At 41.1% G+C, this 26,476-nt stretch overlaps 1 protein-coding gene across 2 annotated transcripts in view; it reads left to right on the top strand.

The window, feature by feature from the left end:
• LOC107274771 (lachesin) overlaps positions 1 to 26,476 on the top strand; it is a 105,909-nt gene that overhangs the window by 47,715 nt on the left and 31,718 nt on the right. For both annotated transcript variants that reach the window (XM_015754273.2, XM_015754272.2), the window contains exons 3-5: positions 10,404 to 10,611; positions 17,909 to 18,067; positions 18,153 to 18,281. In XM_015754273.2, coding sequence (XP_015609759.1) covers positions 10,404 to 10,611; positions 17,909 to 18,067; positions 18,153 to 18,281 — 496 coding nt within the window. The remainder of the gene's footprint in view (positions 1 to 10,403; positions 10,612 to 17,908; positions 18,068 to 18,152; positions 18,282 to 26,476) is intronic.

Here is a 26,476-nt window from a genome sequence, read left to right as displayed (position 1 = left end):
CAATCTCCACGCAACTGTCCCTCTTCCACGTCTCTCCGATGTTACCCACGTACAGTGACCTTTTTTTCATCGAGGCTGACACAGTGAAATTCCCAAAAATCTGGTTTACGTCGATGCAACCGGCTCAGCCGACTGTCTACTAGTTTATTCGGTCATTAAAAAGCTTTCAAGCCACAAACCGTGCACCCGCAGTACCGATGCACAACTGGCTTTAGAAAAATGGGGCGACCGACGTTTTCCCGGACGGGTGATAAAAAACTTGAAGCCACTCACAGGCCCTATGGACACTACATTGTTGCTGGGTAACGCGAACTTTCGTGCTTCGTTTGTACCATGGCTTTTGACTGATCCAGTATATTTCGTGTCATTCGGTAGGAATTTTCGTAGTTTTGCTTTGATTTACGTATCGGCCTTTCGAGAGACGTCTAATCTGTTAATCGTGTATATGGGAGGGACACTTTGATTTCGTCCATAGTTACAGGGAAGGCAACGAATTTGATTTCAGGTCGATGGTTGTCGTTAGGTTTACTGAGAGAATTGAATGACGGTGCACGGTGCAATGTACGTAATACCAGGAAAATGCAGTTGGACGTCCTTCAATCAGTGCTACAGTCAATCACTGTCTATTGGCCTCAGTAAATGGCCTTGTAAGCATAACCAGAAGTGAAGTTAACCTTCCGACACTGACATAATAGTAACCTGTACGCACAGATAGTTTCCTACTTCAGTTTTCTGCATTGCCCATTGGCCTTATTTCTCTGCAATTTCTACCCGTAGAAATTCATATTGCAACCACGAACGTCTATGGATTTTGATACCCAATATCACGTAGAATGCGTATAGAAACCTATCGTATATGCCACATATAATAACAGTGGCTATGAGCATACTATATATATACATTATATATGGAGAACTAATACACCGGTCAGTTTTTAGGTACGAATGGACAAAATATATGAAAGTGTTTTAAGCCTATAAATGATAAAAGAACATATGCTTAGATGCATATGGTGAATTCAAATCAGGCTACTAGATTGAAATTCACATGTAAAATAAGGTTCGAGCAGTCTCTAAGCAATTTAATGTCAAAGTCGAAACGCAAGCATATACATATAAATAAAAATGTCTAAATGGATAAAATTCTTTTTTCATTTTTCAAAAAGCGGATACACATAACATACCGCACAGAACGTCTACGTATTTCTCTATGTTTATTAAACGCTTCTCTCAGTTAAATTCGCAGAATATCCCAGCGTTATTTGTCTACAAAACTATTGGTTGACAAAATATTCAAAAATCCACATGAAGTCAAACAGACGGCTATATTTTCATTAAATCCCATACACAAAATAAAGTTAGAGACTCCATCATACCAGATACGGTTAACTCCTTGTTTTATTTGATACCCATAGAGAAATTAATCCAGATCTATCAATAAATCCCAATCGCCATCGTCGATCAGTTTTCAGGAGGTAAAAATTCTCGCCAATAGATACTTTTATTTCCCAAAGACACACAGCAGCCGCGGACTGCAAGCTAGAATCAATCAGAGTTCCTGATTGTTCCTGGACGATGTTGATACAGAGAGGGTGACTGCAAGAGAGTCACGAGCCCATGGATCGAGTAAAGGGTTCGAAGCATAGGGGGACGAGTACAGAGAAAACAGTATTGGCGAAAATGGGATAGATAGACCGAGAGAAAGAGTAACAGTCAGTCAGTGAACAATGGAGGCAGCAGCAACAGTAACAGTAGCCCTAGGAGTGAGAGAGAACGGTTGCGTAGTTTCCGAGAGTGGACTGTGTGCTTTCCCCTAATACTCCAATAGTACGATAGACGCTCCAATCGGATGGACAGTCGCACACCAACCAGTCCTGCTTTCGCTTTGGTACAAGAATGACCGAACGTATCCATATATACCTGTCGGTTGATACCCTCTCTCTATCTCCATCTCTATCTCTCCCTCTTTACGTATCTACCTAGCGGCCACTCCAAAGTAATCGAAAACCGTGGTAGAGAGAAAAGGAGAGAAACAGTAGGACGCGATAAATTACTGTGACCGATCCGCTATTAATCCTAAATACGTACCTACATTTTTTAAGTTTCCTTTGTTCATCGATGCTACTTCGACTCCTTCGACACGGACGACAGGGACTACTTCCGTTAACGACAAATATATTCGACACCGATTCCCTTCGGGACTTGCTAAGCAAGGCCGAGAAATAGCTATCATTTGTTCCCTCTTTTCTTTTTCAAGCATGCTGCATTGTTGGATGCAGGAATACACGGTCAGGTCGGGACAGTTATTTCGACTACTGTGAATAAAATTTGAAAAATATTTAAATTTGTATATTTATCTAATTAATTATTGTACGTAATTCATTTACCATGCAGCGATTACACAGCGCTTTGGCATTAGCGACAATTGCTTCTAATGAGATTACGTCGTACAGATGATGGAAATCCTATCTTCTTCTTTCGCTTCTATTCACGTTCTTGAAATCTTCGTTTTGCGTAATTACGGGAAACGATTTCACCGCTAACGATTAACGTTCGTAGAGCGTCTAATGGATTTCGCAGTATCGCACTTTGGCGATATATGTTACATGTCCCATACATATATGCATACATATGTACCATACATTGAAACTGTCTCGTTCGTGGGAGTCGGTACACGATATGAATATTTCAGAAGGAACGATATCATCGTAACCGGTATTGCTGGGAAGTTTGGCCGTAAAATGGTTAAAAATTCCTTTCGACCCAGACAATTCGCGATAGGCCTACGGTATTATAGTAACCATAAAAACCGTGCAGTCATGCTGAAATCTCATCTTACTTTTAGTTTGGCTATTATCCTGTAGTAAAACTCGCAAGACAACATGCATTCACGTAGAACGCGAATGGTTATTCGTGGATGCGCGTAAGTATACCATTATATCCTGAGCTTCGAGCAATAGCATTGATCCCCATGAAAATCCTGTTTTCTCTTTTGGGGTGTAGGTTAACAATAAGAGATAAGACGTTTCGAGTATTCGAAGTCATAATATGACTTTTGGTACATTCGTTCGATCGCGTAAGTGCGGCTTTATATAGCGGCATGTACTCAGAAAGAGGTATATATATACACTATATTATACCGAGAGTTGGGGTAGCATGCATGAAGATACAAATATACAAATGTATATTCCACGGTCCAGTCTCCATGTCTGTATGTTCGCGTTGGATATTGGTAAAGTTGTACGCGACAGCCTGCATCCCTTCAACCCTAGCGACATCTAGTAGTTGGGCGGAGGGGGGGGGGGTTGTATACCTTCGTGTCGACTGGCAGCACCCCCAAAGCAGTGAAACTCTAGCACCAATACAAGAGCAAATTCTCACCCCAGATTCTACCCCTAACCCCGATGCGGTCTTTCAACTTTCGCAAAAGGACCAGGCGCGACGTACTCGTGGAATAAAAAGACAAGAGGGAAAAAGATAAATATAAAATGTATAAGGAAGCGAGGGTGAATGGGAGATTTACAAGAATGACGATCGCATAGAAAACATCTTGTACTGATAAATCGATACGATCGATCGTATATTATTTTACGGTTGACAGATATCCTGCCTGTGATTTGCTTGACGGCTTTTCATTGCCCCTATATGTCAAGGAGATCATGTTTTTTGTATGATGCTCTCACTGATCTTTATATACCACGCTGAAATATAATCTTATGTTAAGATCTCGACAAGTATCCCATGCACGTAAATATACTTGCGCGAGACGTTTTCTTCAGCTTTTTAGGTAAAAATCTTAGTTTTACGAAAGGAAGGAAGAAAGAGATTACGTATGACCTAATGACGCGTTTGTAGTAGATGTAAACAAAAATATATTGCCATTGACTTCGTGAATCGATGGAACGTTATTTTGCGCAATTTACATACTCAATGCGTATAAGAATGCACGTAAAGAACTATTTTCGTAATAAGTATGAATAATATTATGGTTACGTTTTTATCGAATTTTTGTTTGTTAAAACGTGAACTCTTTCGGCGGTATCGGAGCTCGTTATCCTATAGTCGCATGCGTCCACAGCGCCATTGCGATGCGACGAAATTAAACTATACGTTAGTTAAACAGAAATACTTTTAAAATACAGCGGAACACCAGTCCTTCGTTTACTCCGAGTATATTTCGTTCATTTATACGTTTTTTTTGTTAAATACATTTGATCACTACTGTGCGAGTCGTCGATGTCCCAGTAGAATAGTAGTTACGGCTTTTATTTTATCATTTGGACTCAACGGCGGCCCTGGGAGAGAGGTTGGCTAGGGGGGAAAAGAGAGAGAGAGAGACAAGAGAGAAAAAGTCGAAAAAAAAGAAAGTGGGAGGACACAGGGTGGAATTCCCGGTAGATCACTGTCATCCCACTAGAAGCTAATATAAATACCTCAACGCCTCTACCGCGCCTCTTATTGTGCACCCTATGTAAACTGTCTGTCGGTTTGTTTCTGCACGAAGGGAAAGTTCCTGCAGTCTTTCCAAGAGGTAAATCGTCGTCGCATCTTGCAGCGATAGAAAAAAACGAAGGAAAGCTCACAGTAGAGAGGTTAGAATGAAATAAGGTCAGTGAGAAAGAGAGAGAGGGACAGAGAGAGAGAGGGACAGAGAGAGAGAGAGAGAGAGAGAGAGAGAGAGAGAGAGAGAGAGAGAGAGAGAGTATACTACAACTTTCCGAACAAAGTCCATATCTACGGAATATTTCTTGTTAGCGAAAAAAAGAAAAGACCAGAGAGACTGGTCTTCTGCGTCTTTTACAGAGAGGCAGAGAGAGACAGAGAGAGGGAGAGGGAGGGAGGGAGAGAGAGAGAGAGAGAGAGAGAGAGAGAGAGAGAGAAACAGTATTCGGAGAGTGGGGTGAAAAAAATTACGCAGACTGTGACTCCTTAGAAATTGCGATGATTTTTTACATCACTGGAATAAAGGATGCGCCCAGGACTCTCGGTAGGATAAGAACGGACGAAACAATTGGCTTGAAATTGCCATGATTTGCCACGTCGACCATTATCTGTAGAGACCCTTGTGGATATTACCAGAAAAATACGTTAGCAGGAGTATGTACTTGAGAATTAATTATACACGGATATAAAGAGAGAACTCGCAATTTTTACCTTTCATTACCCACGCGGAGAGAATTTTTCATTAAAAATTATCGTAATAATCACGGTAACATCGTGGGACATCATGGAATTTTCAAACAATCTCCTTATTTTAGAATAATTCATCAAATTGCAATAAAATTGGATCAAAAGATCTGTAAGATCAACGCCCAAATAACGAGGACAGCAATAGTGAAATTTGAGGCATAGCACATTTCTTTTTATTGTTATGTAAAAGTTTTAAGACTTAAATATATACCGAGTGAAACTTTAATTCATACCTTATTTAATGTATAAACTCATATGAAAAAACTAAATTTTCACAATTACTATATTAATGTTTAACGTGGAGTACATTATTTTCCTCGTCTATTGCGGCTTTACCAGAGAGAAGTAGTAGTGGATTCCCATAGATCTTGTTGGTGAGTTAGAAAAATTTCACCGTGGACTCTCGTAACAATTCATTTCTCTATTGTTATCTTCGGCAATTTATAACTAATGCTAGTAGAATAGCGCGGGTGCGTATCATTTGCTCATTTACGACAGTACGTTTGTGGAGTCTTTCCACCAATCATGGCTTGACTCTTTGGATTTTCTGTTTTGACTTTATGGAAGTATAAACTTTCAATATCCATTATTGATCGATGTAATTAACTGTCAATTGTTGGATTTTTATCGTAAATTTCCGCCGAAAAATAATAGAAAAAATGTCTTCCTACAGCTGCTATAGGAATACAATTCGACTAGGTATGGACAACAGAATATTTTCTGTATAAATTGTCATTTTTATTTGTTGAATAGACGCTTTATCCTACCTACATATCGGTAATCGCCTATCGGAGCAGTTAGAGAAGCTCGTAGCCATTGAAAGCCGTCCAGTCAAATGGAGAAAATAAAATGCTCGTTAAGCACGAATCGTTAAGCCGAGGATGCCGCGCATTTTTCAGGTCGAGTTAGTATACATATAGCCACCGCCTATAGTAGCAGCGCTAATAGCGTTAGTAATGGATAGGTAATACGCGTGGGCAGTACCGTTTAATTTTCAATCGCTTTGAGCCCAGAAGCCACATGGAAGACGATTTCTCTCATCCTTTTTTCTTCCTAAAAGAATATTAGTTTTATCACCTTGATGATCAGGGGATGATTTTATTGCCGATCCCGTATGCCGTGTGGGTAGTCAGCCTGGTTTAATGAGCCACCCCTCTACTCCCGAGCGAACCACGAGTTTCCTGCACCCTTCGTTCATCTCCGCCAGCGAACGGCTCCAGTCCTGCTCCTCCACCCTCACAATTACGTCGCGCGTGCCTTGACTAGAGAAACATATACCACAAGTCTCCGTCCCTCTCCTCCACCTACCCCTTCAACCCGTGGTCCTCTTCGCCATTCCCCCTTCTATTCGCCAATCCCCATTCCCAGTCTCGTCCCAAACCCCGTAACCTCGATTCCCATTCCCTACGTTCTCCTACCCCAAACCTCGATCCCAGCCCACGTTCTTCAGCGTGCCAGATGCTGCGGAACTAAACTAAACAACAAAGGTTTCACATAACGCCCGTTATCATGGCTCGTGCGTGCTTCGGAAAAATCAAAAAATAAATTAGTACGGATACTATTCGCAAAAATCGTAATCGTGACTCGGTGTGCAAGAAGTATTTATTACTATTGGCTATCCTGATATAACAAGGATACAGTTACGTATATAATCTCAAAACTAAATTCGCAGACGCTGTCATAAAAATTGATAAGAAATCTTTGACTTTTCTCCTGACTCGATATATGTTTCGAATATATAATGTATACAAACTATTTATTCTTTGCATTTCTCACATGTAAAACAAGTCTGCCATAAAGTGGATACATTACGTTTGACTTTTATCCAACCAAGTCCTCTACCACCAGCACCTTCTCGTACCGACATACATATACACAAAATTTCCCTTTGAGGCTACGCTGAATCGGCTTTAACCAGTGACTATTTGGCAAATATAAACTGCTTCAAGATAAACACGTATAAATAAATATAGAGAATCTATGGTACATTATCTGTAGTTCTGGATTTAACATTTTTGATAGACAATTTTATATACGTAGCATATTTATACGGCAAATTAGCATATTGAGATTCGCTTTTTATAAAATCCCTAGGATTCGCATGAGGTTCGTTCCAAGAGAAATATCACGTTTACTCGCGTGTCCTACACTGCTTTTTTCTAATGGAGTCATGACTATAAGAAATGAGAGAGTAATCCGCACCGACTACGTAAATTTAATTATATTCGTTAAGAGGGACCTCCATAATTGTATCTTTTTTTTTAGAAAGAAATCATCGTCGATTAGTGCTAACGTTTTTTATATATACTGTATGTATGATAAATGGCTATTGTTTCAAATATTATATAAAGTATTTTTCACGTAGGCAATGTAAATATTTTATAACAAAAGCTATACAGATTTAGTGATTTATTGATAGCTACTAATGTACCTTTTACAAATCGTGAATATCCCATCGATTGAATGTGTAATTACTATTTTCAATGTGGTTATCCACTTATCAACGACATATTTATCAATGGAGAATTCACAAGCACAGAACAATAGGATATTGGGGATAAAAGCGAACTAGATTACCGAGTAAAAAGCAAAGTCAGTCCTATTTTTCCCGTCCCGAAAGGGAATATCTACCAGAAGCACTTAGGGAATGATTTTTAAATCGAATCAGCCATCTTCTTGGCGCGGTACGGCGAACGAAGAAGCTACGGTACCGTAAGAAAGTGTTGACGATGGAGACAACAATGGCAAAATCTAATGGCACATGGGTGCCGCTGATGCAGCAAGAAATCTTGCTGTACATACAGTGTCGACGTCGCGGTCCGCCATCACTGACCACGAACATTGACCATAAGGCTTGGAAGTTATTAATTACACGTGTTTTGACATCCACTCAACGAAATATGAACCCTCGTTCACTCGTGCAAAGCATGCCCCGTGAATTCGATTGGAAAAAGAGGGACGTCCTGTTTTTTGTCAAGAGTAGCTGACACCCTCTGGCCTTCCCACTGGGTTCCTTTATTTTCCACGAGTGACAACAAGCGGCTGTACCAGAAACGTCAGAACTTTCGAGAAACACAAGACCAGGGTGAGCGTAGAAAAGGATGAAAAGGAGAGGATGAGAAACCGAGAGTAAAGAGGAGCCAGTAAAGGTGGAAGATGGAAAAAACATGGGGGGATATAATGCTGAAAACGAAAAGGAAAATAAAGCAACTTGCTCTCAGAAGTGGCGAAGTGCGAAGGCACCCTACACCCACCGAAGAACGATGAAAGCCGGCGAGGAGTGGTTAGATATCTTTCAGGAATTCACTTTGATGCCGCCGACCCTCAGGGTGTCTATAGATAAGACGCTTATGTATATAAAATAGATGACGTAACATTAAGTTAATAAATGTACAATATCATAAAAAGAAATATAATAAAAAGTCACTGACGTCTTCGTGCAACATGATTATCCAGCCAGCCGAGTGCGTTAGTTTAATACAAGAGTTAATACCCTTAGGAATCTTCCGACAGATCCCAACGGATCCCTCTCATTACGTCAGATGGATCTACCCACTGAGCATAGGATATACGAGCGTTTAGAGCGTTTAGTGTCGTATGCCAATTAATGCGACGTCTAGGCTACGAGAGTCGACAGCTTGTGGGCTAAGTGGTTGTAACACGTTTAACCGGAATGTGCTCCAACTTCCCATATGAGAAGAGGGTGGCACTGACTGCTACGGGGACTGTCTGCGTATTCGCAAGGGGTTGAGTCTTGCTTGGCTGCTGCTGGCTGCTGCTGGCTGCTGCTGTTACTAGCGCTGCTCCTGGTGACGGTGGGACGAGGGTGAAGGGTAGATCTTAACGTAGCTGCTGTACGAACGAGACCGGTAGAAATGGCAGCATGCACACAGACAACTCGAGCTAGACTGGACGGCGCTGAGCTCGTCGAGTTCCTAGTAAACAAAGCTGTAACTCTCCTCGTACCAAGGAATCAATGCTTCGTTCTGACCCGGGAACAAACTCTGGTTCGATATCCATCTTCCCTTTGGATGGGCTTGCATGCCGATGCTTGAAAAATTTTGCAAGCGAACCAACGTGCATAACGATCTTCTTGGCGTTCTTCTCGACTGTCGTTTTATCGGTTCTGCTATATACGAAGGGGCCATGGGCTCTTTGGCTAAGCCAGGCACTAAAATGGCCAGGATGGAGCTATGCGAGGGAACCTGTTGGAACGTTTGGCACCGGTACCGTAGCTAATGGCTCGTAATGAAAACACCACGCCGAGCGAATAGAGCAAAAGAGGATTTGTGATTTCTGAAGCGTCATTCTGTTTTGCAACGATCGCCAACTGGAGATATATAAACGCACGATCGATATTCCACAGCGATTTACATATAGCTCGTATATGCGTACAATGTTTGCATAGTACGCTATGATAATTAATTATGGGTTCTTTATGGGATTGGCAATTCAATTTATCAAGACAACAAGATTGCATTCGCGAAGGAATATTGGTCTGAGCAAATGTATATAGCTGCATCGCAGGCTGCTTCTAAAAGTACATGAAACGTTGGCTGCCTTTCTTATTTCTCAGGGGGATCCCCCTGGTCATGCGGGATTTGGAACTCTCTTTTGAAACAGGAAAACATAAATATTTCATAGCCGCGGGGTATTCAGCGTCGCTGTGTGACGTGAACATTTTCAAAAGTTCTGAAGAGAATACTTTTTTGGTACCGATGAACTCGGTCATCCGCCAACCAATATTTTTGGTGGCTTCTCGCTTAAACTTTTGATCGTAAATGCGCACGTTGCGCGCACCGAGGAGTGTGCTGCGGCATCAGGACCCTCGAAGGATAACAGAGACAAGAGGTAGGCGAGGAAGTCCCGCGCGATTTATCCGTCCAATGAATATCCATATCCTTGCTGTGTACGTAGATCATCGTTCGCGAAGCCACTGTAGATCATTCCGAGAGACGTACCACTGGGAGAAGAAGCTACTACCACTACCACTACTGCGCTCAGCTTCCGGGTTAACGATCTTCCGGCGTAGACCGGATTTACTGTGTTACTTCTATTTCCCCCTCCATTTCCCTTTCTTCTCGCCTTACCCATTCTCTATCGTTTTTCTACTTTCTTTTAGTTTGCGCCCACTTTAGAGTTTTCATAACGCGTGTACAGTCGCGGAAGATGAAGTGGACGTCTCTGTTATAAAATGTATCTTGTCATTCTAGGTGGCCTGGATGCTCTTCGACAAGAGCGCCATTCTCACCGTGCACAATCACGTTATCACGAGGAATCCGAGGATCACGGTCTCTCACGACAAGCACAGAACTTGGTTCCTACATATCAACGACGTACAAGAAGAAGACATGGGAAAGTACATGTGCCAGATCAACACTGCCACCGCAAAAACTCAATATGGCTACCTTCACGTCGTAGGTAAGTCAAGATCTCAATCAGTACCAATAAATTGAAGGCACAATAGTTGAAACCTCACCTGTTGCACGAACCACTTGATAGTTGCCATTCGATAGTCCGTTCGCACCTTTACAACTTTCGTTCAGAATATCTCCATCGTTACACGACTTTGGTACCCGCTCGCCTCCGACTACGGAGATTTCACTGTACCCATAAATTGTCATGGGAGAAGATCCGAGGATGGACGACGTAGCTGAGATATGAAAAAGAGACAAAAATAATGAAATAAAATATATGGGATCCAGCCAGACTAAGAACGATCCGTCATGCATCGTCACGATTGTCAAGGAGCCAACCCATCCGTTTCAGAAGGTTCACTTCAGGATGAGTAAACTCGATTTCCCAGAGCTCCGGGAATCTTCTTCGGAGAAGTAAAGATCTCTGACACTCTGGTTATGCATGCTATAGGTCTTCCCTGTAGCCTATAGGTATACGCTTACCGATCCTTCTTTTTTTCCTCGTTCTCAAAGATGTCATGGGATGAAGCAAAGGGACGTAGAGAGAGGGCGTAGGAAAGATGGGTGGACGATAAAGGTAAAGTGGCCCTCGGTATAGTCGATGCGACAAAGCCTCCCCTTCTATATCCGACACTGGCTCGAAAGACGGGACAATAATAATTTAATCAGAAGAGGGTATACGGCCCTGCCAACAGAGAGAACATATTAATATCTCGAGTTTTGACATCTCACCGGCGCTGGGAGTCGGAGGAGTAATCAGAGGGCTAGATTAATTGTTTCCACGGGACTCTTGCCCTCCGCACACAAATACAAGACTCGCGCCACTCGGCACTTCGTGATAATACCAACAGCCCAACATAATACCAACACGCCATAACTCACGCGGCTAGGCCGCGGAAGTATATTGCATCACTGCTCAGCGAAAATCTATTAGATTTTCTCACCGCATATATATACACACAAACTCCACGTTCATACGTGCTGAAACCCTATATGGTTATACAGTACAGTATACTAACACATTTTACTCCCTGGCTTCTCTACCTTTTCTAACCTTCCCCATACCTTTCCCATAAGGTCTCTTAACTTTGCCCGCGTTCTACAGCTATGATCCCTTTAGCGCTGCCAGTGGCGCCGCCCTCTATTTACCGTGTCGTAAATAAGGCAAAACCGCGGGATCTCACTTTTATGCGGTTTAAAGCTGCGAATGGGCTCGGACCGCCGGAGTGGATGGAAACGGGGGATTCCCCGTAATGGGCCTCGACCTTTTCAACTTTCGATCCTCACTTCGTGCCTTCGTTTAAACTTCGTTTACAGATTGCGAAGATACAATTGCTGATCGCGAGGACGTACAAGAACATCGATTGGGAATAGCAAAAAATTCTCAAATGCCAAAAATCTCTTTGAAGAGAAAACGAAGAGCACTTTAACGCTTTTATTGAAATATATATACATTTTTCGACGCGATTCAATTAATACGTGTACATGCACGGGCAATATTAACTTTTAATTTCTGCCGAAAATTTGCACCACGTATTTAGTAGCCTATTTCTAATTCCCAAATTGTCGAGGCCTTTGTGACCCAAGGAATAACTACCGAGTGGCAATTAGTCATTTGCATATTTGGATGTGGCTCGAGAGTCGCGACAAGACTCTCGAAACACCAAAAAAAGCAATAACCGCGACCAATGAGAAAGGTTGAAAATTATTTGAGATAATTGCAGGAAGGGAATAAAGAGTGACGCCCTGTGGAAAATACTAGGTATATCTCTCGGAAAAGAGATCGTTTGGGACGTGAAACACGGAATGGGACATGGCAAAGGACGGGAATGCGGAATGGGACAGGACGAGATGGGATATACATACATGTGTATATACACAGATATACATATATATATATATACACAGAACGCTTTCACGGGTGCTTGGCAGAAATCGAATTCGCGCTACGTCGCGGATAATAGTGCAAACTGTCGCCGGAAGTGTTCTTGTGTGTGAATAATACATTTAAGATGCGACTGGCTCGTCTCTCTATTTGTATCTGTATACAGACATATATGTTTATCCCTCTCGTCTGTCTCTCGGTTCCATTAGTGGTATTTATAGAGCAGCATAATTGCGACGCGCCATTTAAAGGGACGTCGAGTGAAAATGGTCGGACTGGAAATGGAAATGGGATCGATGCATAAAATTAACGCACACGTTGTTACCGGGACGGGCAAAGGTGGCTCTCGTTGTAGTCGGTATTCGTCGCGAATGTAATGGATAACGGCATGGAAAAAGGTAATGGTTAGGGAAAATAAGAGAAAGTAACTTTACAACGGAATGAGGGATACCGAAACGTTTCTTGGAGAAGAGTGAACTCGGCAAGGGACGTCAGGAATTCGATAGCATAGAGGCAAGAATTTCTTGGGCGGATAGGATAAAGAAAGAGAGGGAGATAAGACCGAGAGTGAGAGTGAGTGAGAACGAAGAAAAGGAGAAGAAAACCAAATCAAAATCTTCGCCTCCGTTATTTTCAATGTGAATAATTTAGCTTTCTCTTACGCGACGCTCGTAAAGATCAGCAACGTTTCGCTTCAACAGTTATTCCTATTTCCTCTCCCAATAGCCCAACGACGTCTTATCCCTTTTTTTCGAAATATTCACGATACCTCACCCTCGAATTTCTAGCATCCCCATCGTCCCTCTCTGTTGCTCTCAGTCCCACCGCTCTTTCACTTGAATCTTATAGGCATTTCGTTGCTCGGTACATCAGTAGAAATAAAGTCGAGACTTCAAGTCGTTCTTTGTAAAATATAATAAAAGCGACAAAGTCCATGATAACAGCATCCTAATTAGTGCAACGGTGATCGTTCTGAGTGAAAAATATGTATACAAAGAATTTTTTCGATTTATCTCAGCCAATTTCACGGAATAGTGGAGTACCACTAGCGCCAGCTCTTCTTAGTGGTTTATACGAGTACTATTACGATAGCTGTATGCAAAGCCATACGTATAGCGACATACGAACCTTATCATTATATATATGTTTATAGAAATGTTCGAATGGTCCTGATCCGCAACTCTATTGAAGTAGTCAAGTGGCCAATTACGAGTCACGTATTTTTTTGCTTCGCGGTAGCCCATCCTCCCTTTTTTTCGAACTTTCATTCCACCCTCTAATTCCCCCACCTTTCTTCTTCTCTTCCCCCTATCCTTCATTCTACCTTCGCCACCTTTTGCCGGTATACCAGAGTTTAGGACAAGTTAACGCAACACAGCACAACACAACACGTGGCGTTCCGCCTGAATAATGCATCAACAGTCCGTTGCTGCAGTATAACAGGGCTTCCGTTCAATCTGCGCTTGCTCAACAATTCGGTAACAGTCGACATTAGCATTAATGTAGGATATCGGCGAACACCTGTGGTAATTCATAGGATTGCCCGGACGTGCGTTAACTGTAACCCCTGTAACGGTACACTTATGATTCTATCTATTTAGTAAGTGGCTTTACTCCGTGGGTTCATAGAAAAAGATCGATCGTTTTATTTCTTTACTGCTTACTTATACTATATTCGATTTAGCTGGTGGATACGCAGAAGCAGATCGATAGTTTGGCTTATTTGCTGTGTACATGTAGAATCGAGGAGGAAAGTCTTTTTCTTTGGAACGCTCGAGTAAATGTTGCATGTGCGTAGAACGAGTGTTGAAGCGTGCGTACTTCGGACCGTAAATTTAAGGATTACGAAGCTATGGTTCTGCCCAACTGTCGCTCTGGGAAAGCGTCCGTGGAGGCTGTCTAAGAGTTACGTACCGATTCACTAAGGAACGCTTTCGATTTAGTTTAAAGGGACGACTCGAGGGAGAGAACAAGAGTTATGGGCCATAAGAATCTCGACCAATCAGAGTGATTAGTTCTTGAATTTGACTATGTACGAAGCAGTCTGTCTTGGGACACCGATCTAGGTGCCTCGAGCTACCTCGCGCTCCCGTATTATCTGTTGATAGTTTTTCTAACTGTATTTCCGATATGGTATACAAAGTTCTCCCTTGTGTAGTTTTCGTTGCTCTCGCAATATCCTGAAATTCCTATCGATTTTCTGCGTTTCGGAGGTGCAGTGTTGTGCTCCAGTACAGTGTCCACCTAAACTGTCCTCTGAATACAGTTCTCGGCCTTCACGGATTAGTTGAACCAGCTCCGGCGAGGACTCCTAATTTATTAGTTGGTGGAGGGCTTTCGATTTTATAGCTCCGATTCGTTCCGTTACGTTCTCGATCAAATGCTCCCTGGTTCCTGCACTATTTACCTGATGTTTACTACGACCCTCTATCTCGATCTAGCAACCTGAGCGGCCGTGCATTTCCGTAACCGTTTGCTCCCGTTCGTGAATCCAGTTGCTTTTGCTGATTTTATGCGACCTCAAATATCCAGCAGCTACGGTTGCGTTTCTTGATTTTGCGCCTTCCCAAAAATCGACAAGCTACCGTCTTGTCTGAAAGGTTCGATAGGATAGAGTTGAGCCTGTTCCACCTCAACTCCCAGGACATACCGCCTTGTCAGGTCCCGGTGAAACGAAGATTGGCCGGTGTCCGCCTGACATGTGGATTCATGGACGAAAGGGTGGACGGCCGGACGTGACGTAGGTTAGCTCTCGGATTTTCTTTATCGGTGTCGAGTTAAAAAAATACGTACAAGATATAATATATTATAAGTCACTTTAGTTGGTAGGATCATCGAACGTTGGATTTTTAATGGTCTATTTATGAATATGTAGTGCGACCCTGTTTTACCGCGTAGAGTCTGATATCTGTGACGTGAAAAATGTCTATCATCATTTCGAAATACTCCCAGTACGTTCACTTGAGCATAATGGAGATGAACTTGAAATGCAATGACACTTTCTCGCTGGCAGATTGCAGGATTAATTCATGTTTTCTTGGTGGATTTTATCATTTATTATGATTGACGGCTAGCGTCTAATATTTAATACTTGAATTCTGTCACATTATATTTGCATGTGTCGTATAACATATATTATGTTATACGTTTATTATTCACTGTGCACTCGGGTGGTATTATGTGAATTCGTTGGAATGTCTTCTCGTGCGCTTTCGACAGTGCTGAATGGAAATTTGTTTTCCTTCGGGCGTCAATAAACCGCGTGTATATATTGAGGTCAGCTGTGCAATTTCAGTACTGACATTATTAAAAAATCTTTCCGAAATCATTATTTTGCCTCTGCATGCTGTTGATTTTGATGCGGAAATAAAAAATAATGCCATTGTTACTTTTTTTTTTAATTTGTACGAATGCACCTGTACAATCACCAGGCAAACTTTGTCGTGGCTAATAGATTGTTGCACGTATAATATGATGTATGTTACTATGGCGGACAGTTTGACGGGGGCTTTTTAATTCTCATTCTATAAAGTTTATTGTACGAATTTTGCGTTTCAAGGAACAGTATATGTTTTGTGTAATTGTCCCTAGAACAAAGTTCCTTGTTGAATCGTTTCGTTCGATCTCGAGAAATTTCGTGAAAGTCAAAGTGGTAATTGCACCTTGACATAGGATCCTATCATTAGTTCTCGAGTTCGTGTCTCGACGTGCCTTAACGACGTTATACTTTGAGGCTAGTGCATCGAAATGTGATGTGAATGGAATCGGCAATAATAATAAATTCCGTCCTATATTCCTCATGTAAAGTAAAACAGTAATGAGCATGCTGGAAATGCGATGAATGAATGAAGCAAGATTTTCTATCGCGAGGGAATGAAATAAGGCCAATGAATAGGAAGATAGTATAATATTATTTTCACCTTATACAGAACACGGTACACTCATCGGAGAAACATTCACTTTATACTTCTCTATACTCAAAGAATTCTATATAATAATCTTCCCTAGATTTCATGTCCAATCCAAAAGGCACATAGACAGTATTATCGATCTTTTTTTTTATTACGGTACTTTAAACTCAAAACCAACTGTATTAGAGAGTTGTAAATATTTCGGATCTTCCTTCAGAGTGTCGAAAATTCTTAATGCGCGAAATTCCGCTTCGCTCTTCAAATTCCACGTGCTTTATTAACACGTGACCTGTAACAGGTACCAGTCATAACATACAGACAATTCTAATCACGAGGTCGAAGAACTTTTAAACCTGGATTGTCTGTAATTTTCTATAGCATTGCATCGCCCAACTGTACAGATACATATTACAAATGTCTTGGACAAAATATTTGCTTCTCATAAGTGGCAGCTGTATTTGTTCTTGATTGTTACGTAAGGACGAGGTGGCGATCGGACTATTCTTTTACTACTTACATAAATGTGAAATCAAGAATATTACTCTACGAATATGAATAATGACATTGGGATGAGCTGAAAGGTAAGGATCGTAATGGGAATGGTGAAGATCGATTTTAATGAGAGTTAAGATGTTTTATTAGCAAGGGACATAAAAGCAAAACTAGGTTACGGACGTCCCACTGTTCAACGATTGAACTAACTCTAGCCTATCTTCTAATACAAAGTCGTACCCAAAATCCCTCAAGTCTGTTTTACATCCATCCATACTTCCATTCCTTCCTTTTCCTTGGGACTTTACTGACTCCGGGCAACCTGAGCCATCGCGACAGTCAACTACTTGTTCGAGCGATTCTAATCCTTCAATTTACGGTCTCAAGTATACACGCTTCAATACTTGTTCTGCGCACATGCACTCTTACTCAAGCGTTTCAAAGAAAGACTTTTGTCTCCATTCTACATAAATTTGTCTCTCGTGCAGGTAAACTGTATAGCAATGCAAAATCAGACATTTCTTTCGCAACGATGTCTCTTATCATCGGTGATCACGAGTTTTTAAAGGAGATCTTCTCGGCCTTATCCACGAGCCGTTCTACGACTTCCCTTCCTTTCCTCTTCTATTTCTCCCTGGTCTCACCTCCTCCCCCTTTCACACCCTCCAACTACCTTTGCACCCTCTTCCGAATATTTCCACTATTACAACTAAATTCTTTCTCTCGCGTACGTGAAATTGATTTGCATCTGAAAGAATGTTACACGTGTGCCCATCATTCTGCCGTCACCATCCCCTCTTCCCCTCTCCTATCAGTCACTCACTCACCCTCTACCCTTATAATACCACCTTCTCTATATATAGAGTACCAGCTACCACTCAGTTTCGCTTCTTTTCAATAAGGAAGAGAGTCAGTCTCACCCTTGTCATAAGACCCTTGCTTCTCCATCCCTTTGAGATGCTGATCATATTTTTTTTATTAATTCATAGTACTCTGTGTTTCTGTTATGACAGTTCCCCCGGACATTGATGACTCGCAGAGCTCCTCGGATGCCATTGTTCGAGAAGGTGCAAATTTGAGTCTCACCTGTAAAGCTAAGGGAAGTCCCACCCCCAGTATACGCTGGAAGAGGGATGATGGCTCCAAAATCTCCATCAACAAGAGCCTGTCAGGTAAGACTCCCATAAATTTTATTTTTACATTTCGTTCCAAAGAGACGATTCTTAAGGGCTGAGCTTACTTATTGAATATCTTTAGTGATCGAATTCGAGGGCGATACTCTGGAAATGTCACGGATCTCGAGATTAGATATGGGCTCTTATCTTTGCATCGCTAGTAACGGGATACCACCTACGGTCAGCAAGCAGATAAAAGTGTCAGTCGACTGTAAGTATCAATAATTTATGCATATTGACAAAATTATCAATTTTGAAAAATATTTTAGATAAATTATTAATTCCAATTAGGAATGCATCGGATGCTGGAATATAAGTTTAACATGGAATTTTATATGAAAATAATACAACATTCGATGCAACAAGTTTAACGTTATTATCGATATCAACAAAATATTTGTACAAGATGAGATGGTTATCATTGTTATTAATTATTAAAATTTGAACATTGCATACGAAATTGATGATAATTTCATCAAATTAGATATCACGATGGTGAACTGTGAATTTTATAGGAAAAATATGAACTCGTATTGCATATTGACGAGATCATCATTAAATACATTGCTTACATTAGGTGCATATACCTTTTCCACCTAATTTACGTGAATCTTAACACATTGTTGACCGGCCACGAGTTAACTCGTGTTTGCACTTGCATTAGCTATTTCACTTTCAAATTCAATTACAAAATAATAGCCGGTGATACGAGATAGTTTCTGGGTAAAATTGCCGGTGAACAATGTGTTCAATTGATCTGATTGCACGTTACGTCTGAGTGAAAATCGTTTAGATACGTAAAATCTATTCAAATTTTTACTGTATGTAGATGTTCTGACATCTAGATTGCTCCAGACATCTAATTATTAATAAGCTAATAGGAATTGCACTCGAGGTATTTCGAGCGAAAATGTCGGATTTTTGCGGGTGTCTAAGCGGGGTGCCTAAGGTTATCGTGCATATAAAGCTGTACTGTCGTAAAACGACTTTAGGTTTTTATTTAACTCTGTGATGTATAAAATATAGAAAATTTGAAAGTTGTATATAATTTTTCAATTTTCGATGCTTTTTTTCTCCAAAAAACAACACAGTTGATAATGTACAGTGTTTCCAGCTGTCCTGGAAAACGGCATTATTTTAATACACGTATAAGATCAAACTTGTTTACGCGTATTTCGATAACATTTTCATGCGAAAACTTGAGTGACTTCATTTTTTTTACGCGATGCTTAATCTCTGAAATTACATCTCCATACTTAATATCTGCAATTAAGATCTCTGAAATCTCCTGAATCTATTGCATATGTTATACCTAAGACGCAGACGGGAGCTTTTTCCATATGCTTCTCTACAAATATTTCATTTTTTATAGTCACAATCATTGTAAACTTTGTAACCGAGCCTAAATTTTTTGAAACGCTATGCTAAACGCTATGCTAACGGCGAAAATGCATTACGAGGACAGGTTAGAAATTCAGAATTGGTGGCTGAGAGACCTAATGAAATGTTAAGGGTTGCTGAGGGTGAGAAACAGACAATTTAATAATGGGGAAAGGCGTCGAACGACAAAGCAAGGTCTTTGTGACGATGCTGTCCTTCTCGCTCAGGCTGACTGAAATGAGATCCCGAGAAATGGAAGGAGGGTAAAATAAAAGGGGATTGCGCGCGTACGAGCGCGTATATGTGTGACGGGAAGAAAAAGAGTAGCGCGAAAGTCTGTAACGGTAGGAAAAACAGCCCCTTGCGAGACATAAAAGTAAGCCCAAGCGAACCGCAACGTAAATATCACCACTTCCACCACGGCTCCTTGTCTAACGCAACAATAGTAATACCTGCTTTTCTAAATGACACGTAATTATTATTTTTTTCTATTTTGTTACCCTGTACCCGCATAATCCCACAAGGTGGAATATATGTAAGTGTCAACTTCATGGAATCGAGCGAAATGTGTCGATGTATGCATGACTTACTTTCTTTTTAATGCCCCGTACATTACACGCATTCGTAATTCGCAAAAATTTTCACCTCGTGTCAAACGGAAGTTTTCCACTCGACTCGTGTAAAAAATATATATAACGAGTTCGTTAACGATAATTATTAACTGTTACGTTCTCAAATCTTCCATTACGTATTGCTGACCTGTATTTTTATGATGGCCTCTTTGGGCCCTCCTGACCATTTGACGTTGGCATAAATCGTGGATAAACTTGCCCGTGGGAGAGAAGCGGCGAATATGACCCAACTAAGGGAAATTCTCATTTGTAAAGTGAATAATTGATAAATCGTGTTTTCATCGCCAATTAATAGTAAAGGAACGTCTTAGCTTAAGTTTTACACGCTTTTAAAATTAATTTCATAACTAAAATATGACAATCATTGACTTTGCCGACGAGTACATTGCGCCACATTAGACGCCCTTTTTGCTAATGTGGCGCACAGTGTGTTTCAAATAGGAAATATTCTTTAAAAGGAATTTTTTGGTATTTCTTGGTTGAAGTTTAAATTGAAAGGCAATAACGAAGTATAGATGTATGAATAAATTCAACATAAAGTTTAAGCGATGATCTGAAGAAATAGTATTATTGAATATCACTTATTAGGCTAAGTTTGCTGTCGAGTAGAATATCATGGACAATAGCTTCTCGATATAATAAATTAATGATTCAATTGCAAAAACAACTCTTTTACCTCTTACTTTCACATATATTATTTAATAATAATATAAAAGCAATTATAAATTTAAAAAAAGAAATGAAGGATTCTAAAAAACACGTTAAAAATATTCTCCAGTTGTAAAATGCATTAAATACTATTCCCTTTTATGTAGTAAATTTAGCCATAAGATAAAACTTACTTCTCATGATAAAATAATTAAGAACCATGTTACTTTAAATTTTCACTCTGTGATCAGTTTATACATAAATGAATTCAGTAAAAAGTTATGTATACATTCCTTAGAAACGTTATACGAAAATAAGCGTGCGCCACATTAACGAACGCGTCACGTTAGACGCCTGTCCCCTAATAGCGTAATGATCTTCCAAAAGGTAACGAGTTATATGGATAGTCATTAAATTTTAATTGATAAATTAACAAATGCCTTTTGACCCGTGAGACTCATAATGTCAAGATCGCGCACGGCACAGGCAGGAGGGTAATACGTAATTCCCGAGTAATGAGCACGTGCTGCAATTTCCAATTGAAAATTTTTGTACCATTCTGAAAGAATAAATACGTCGTGTGTAGCGATACGTTTTCAAATAGAAGCAGAAAATGTATGACTGCGTATTATCTGAACGCTAATATCCCTAATGAGTATCGTTTCTATTGAACAGATGTACACCCCTAATGGAGTTTACTTTTCTGCGTTGATAGTTAAATTTGTTAAATTTATTGCTAATTTTAATGCGAACGGTAACGTCGTGCTCTCGTTAACCGGCAATTAAATTTCTGCACGCTTTAGAATCGTAGCCACGTAATACCAACTGGAGAACCGCACTAATTTGTTATTCCATGCGGCGGTCCAGACCTTTATTATTATTTTTCATTTTTCTCAGAGACAAGAACCCTAGCAAGGGTTGCGATTCAATGTGCTGAAAGGGCGGACAGGCATGTCACAATAAAAATGAATTATCAAATTAATACGAAACATTTCGGACGCCTTATAAATCTATTTATATCTTTTTTTTTTTAATATTTTTTTTCTCTCTCTATAACTTTCTCTCTTTCTCTCTCAGCATGATCCGAGCGAAGATTAATTAAACGCTCGGACAGATTACACCCACCCTCCCGTCACCCTCATCTGATGACATTACAACTTTACGAGCTGAAAAACTCCAGCATCCCGCGAACGTGGTCGCACGGTGATTGTTATAAAGCCCTCGTCAAATACTTCGCCGCTGTAGTTTTCTCGTAAAACATTTTCATTCCATGTAGCGCATTTTAACGCTGCCTCCCTGGTCTCGGCAGGTGGGCAATGAGCGTATCTGATGATCGAAGGAGCTAGAATGAAATATCCCTATAAACGTTATGAAAATTGACTTACATTCAGAATCAGGTGAATTTGTCATTCCGAGCAAATAAGGGGAAAAAATCAGAGACTTTCAACAACCACTGGAACATCTATTGACCCTTAATGTAAATCTCATGAATTGCGTTAATGAGATGCAAAATTACCTCGCAAAGTAATATATACCTAATAAAAAAAATATGTATATATAAAAGCTTCACGAACAAGAATTCTAAGTGAAACATCCTCGTTTGGCGACATTGTCATGCGCCTCGAACGAATAAATTTCTCAGCAACACTCGGCTAACTTTTCGCATTGAAAAAGAGAGCAAACGAGATGGGAGGTGAGAAAGAAGAAAAAGAAAATTAGGGAAGGCAAAAAAGGTAGCGTACTGCCAGAGAGACGCTGTAAGCACTGGGGAATCGTACGGATCGTAGAAGATTAGCACTAGGTCCCTATTTCTCCCTGCCCTCGTAAGAGCGTCGCGGCGCCTTCGCACCTCCAGGTCGTACGCGTAGGTCCGGTAATTTCATTTCAAGTTTGCAGGTGGCTTAATTTTTGCCATAACACGTTCGTCGGTGCGCGGCAGGCGCAGGCCGGAGCTAGGAGATACGGCACGGATTTTTCTCGTTGCTGATTTTAATAACAGATTGCTACTGAAGCTGGTACCGAGAGGGTAGCTTGAGTCACTGCTTATACGTGACTCTGACTACCAGTATCCCTTGACACTGCACTCCCTATGTTCCGTTCACACCGATACACCGACCCTGGCCCGTTCGAATAAATTAAAGCGATTCCTCGAGCACGTCCTATCCGTCCTGTGCGCGAATACGACCCGTGTGAACGGAGCAGAATTTCTTAATTTTCCGAGATTCCCAAAGAGCAGTAAAAGAAAATACAGCTAATGTGAAAAAGAGAGAATTGGTTTGGGGGATGGATTAAGCATACTGGTCGAGGGGTGTAAAACTGGGGGATTGGTCCTCGTGTAAGTCGACTCTGGCGTAGCTCCGCAGGATCAAAGTCCTTGGAGGATCGTTCCTCTCTGACGATAAGATAGGCATGACTCGACGCGTTGGCATAATTGGAATGAAGGCCCGACGCCATTTCTTGCTATCTAGACGATATCTTCTATAGGTGGAATACAGATCGCAATCAAGATTCAGAACTGCTACAGACTATAAAAGGAACAGCTGAGCCTTATCTCCTCCGAGCTGGCATTTATTTAAATTTAAAACTGGAGATTGATCTTGCGCATCCCCTTACCCGCCCTTTAATTCCCGGCTCTTGTCGATCGCCTGGCCTTGGCACGTCCCCTGAAAAACTCATTAACGTGTCTCAGGCTTCCTCCGTCGCGATGAGGAGGATGGTCGCGGTCCGCCTTCACCAGAATGGTGACTGGAATCCTCTCGTCAAGGATTCTCACCCTGGATTGTATCCCTGTGCCGCCTTTCACTCGCCAGGATCACCGGAGGTTGAGTCCTGTGTTTGCGAAGGAAAAAAAAAACAGTTGTATTCCCAAGGAGACAGACGCTTTCTCGAAAACGTGAAAGTGGGACTTGTGTATTCGACACGCATTCCGCTCAGAAGTTCAGCAGCCTCCCGATTAACTGGACCGATACGGACGGTGTTCGCGGCGAAGTCATTTTCCACCCTAGGGATTTTTACTGTATCTATATTTCCCTAGCGACACTACAGGAATTCGTATATCTTGGAAATTTGAATATGCCGTGGTACTCGATGATCCTTTTACCCTAAAATTCTACCCCGGTTCTTCGCTATTAATGCCATCTATAGCTGCTTAAAACATTTTCTTGTAGCTGTTACTTCAAACGAGTTTTCTGGGGGAATTTCAATGAACCTCCGATTCACTGAAGATATACTTCGCGATTACTAGTCGCGAGCAAATGTGCATTTTGGCCACGTTGAAAAATATATAGCCGAAAGGGAGTCTCGGTAAAGTACTGTTCTTACGAACGGACGTAGCGACCAATTTCGGGAGAATCTAAATTTCTTTCCAACTCGTTATTAAGACGTTTTGCTCTTTTCTACGGCGGGAACCTCCTATGAAACTTTCATAAAGAAGTGTCATGCCTTACGAGAAAATATTATCTCAGATCTCGTATATAGAGAGAGAGCGCGCACTTCCCAACCTCGTGCTGCTTCCGTTGGTTGGTACACTGCTGTTCTTAGGATTGAAAAACTGAAAAAGCCAACCAGAAGATTTCTCAAGTACAACGTGAACAATGAGATAACTCGAAGGACTGATCCCTTCGAAAACTTCGCCGCGTGCACCAGTGTTAACGCGAGCGTTAAAATAATAGTATACCCAGGATACTAAGAAAAACCATGAGTTATACTACACCTTTTTGTACCTTTCTTCAGCCGACATTATATCAGAATCAAACAGTTTCCCTGTGAAAATCTTTCAAATTTTTCTTCATAGACTTTATAGCCTTTTGAAGGAAGTATGGCTTTTTGGATTTCTACAATCGCAATCCGCGAATTCTATTCGTCGCATTCCACCCGTATATCAAAATACACCACGGGTCTCCTGTGCAACGGGACCTTTTGTTTTCCGTTTTTAAATGCAGACACTCGCCGACGCATATGAATTTCGAGAACAGTTGAATATTTATGAGCTCGCGTCTCGCGAATTAGCTGGGCTGTACATACGTTGTCATATGTAGATTGTATATACACCTATATACACCTAACACAGTAGCTGCCCTTTCGACTTGAGTAACCTCGCGGACAACACATTGAAGCTTGCCAAATGATCCGAACTCCAACTTTTAATGAATTCAAAAAGACGCGTTACTACAGGGCAGAACGGCATTTCTAATATAGCCTGGACAGTGCACAAAAATACAGCAAACAATTTCCATGAAATACGAATTGCAACTTTTAATAAATTGAAAAAAGACACGATACTGCAAAGCATAAAGGTAATTTTAATGTAGCCTGGACAGCGTAGCAAAATACAATAAAAACTTTCCATGAAATACAAGGCAAAGAAAATAATTTTCTTACATCCTTTATTGTATATAAAAAAGAGAATGGCATTCAATGTAAATAGTCTCATAGAAACGTAGCACTCTGCTGTCGCCTACGAAGCACTGGACCTTTAAACCAGAAACAGTTTCTCGTGCGAACGGACGATATCTTCCAGTCCGCTAACCAACAATCCCATAAAACCCATAGAATCTTGCAGACTCTCGTAGTCGACCTCGGCGTGCACTACCGTAAACACTATCTACTCTCCGCAGCCAAAGTACGAATCTCGAAAAGAAATGAGACGGTGACGATTGAAAAAGGAAAGCAGCAAGAGAGAGAGAAAAGAAGTCAGAACGAGTAGACACGTGTCTCACAAATCACCCCGTGTTCTGACGAGTCCCGAGGGACATTCCAAACATCCCGGGTGGCGTTCCTACTGCGCTCACTGCCATGGGATTATCCTATGTATACTATACTGTGTCGGGGCTATGCTCTCGCTTCATGTTTATATGCGTAGTCAGTATGCAACGGCACATGGAGTAGACGTACCGCATGACGTATTGCCAGAGAGTGTATTGTAACTGTGGCGTTACACTGGAAACAGGACTAGCCATAATAATCATGTTATACCACAATTCGTCCTTTGTTGCGTATCTAACGGTGTAATTATTGCGAAGCGTCCATGCTTCAAATGAGCAATAGTGTTATGATGAAATTTCTATGCCTGACTAAATGTTTTTATCGTTTGCCGTCTCTCCGAAGTTCATCAAATGTCACAAGAACTGATACCAATACCATATATGATACTATTAACGAATTCTTAATTTTGCAAACTACTTTGACTATTCTATATTGTATGTATATGCATATCGGCTAGCGAACATTGCTCTGAGAATCATTCTGGCAGAATTTGGTTAATCGGTGAACCTTTCACCGTAAATAATGTTACTCCTCCTAATGGTATGTTGAATCCTTTGAACTTGATCCATATTCTCGTTTTTCGGAAAAATCGCAACGTTGTTTACGTAGGTGGAAGTGCATACACCCGGAGTGAGTCACGATCGCGTGATAAGGTACGGGACTAACTTTTAGTTATTTTTAGGAATTTTTTTGAAAAAAAAAAGCGTTCTAGGGATGCTCGGGCAAGGGGTTCGTAAACAGGTAACTCTAGGCGGATACTTAATCATATTTTTCGGGGTCGCGTGAACGTAAGGGACGTAGGCTGGAGAGGGTTGAAGTTTAAAAGTTGACAGTAGCTCGTGCGAAGAAGTGACGTAGATACCATTGATGAAATAGTCTAAGCACGTAACAGTAAAGGGTTTATTCGCTTCCCTAGGGGATGATGGTGAATGAAACAACCTCTAGGTTATCCAGTAGAAGCTGTACAACAGAGAACGTGGGA

The sequence above is a fragment of the Cephus cinctus genome, unplaced genomic scaffold (genome assembly GCF_000341935.2).
Source record: "Cephus cinctus unplaced genomic scaffold, Ccin1 Ccin1_scaffold0101, whole genome shotgun sequence".
NCBI classification, from domain to species: Eukaryota; Metazoa; Arthropoda; class Insecta; order Hymenoptera; family Cephidae; genus Cephus; species Cephus cinctus.
Note: the sequence above shows the minus strand (reverse complement) of the source record. Positions and strands in the feature narration are given on the sequence as shown.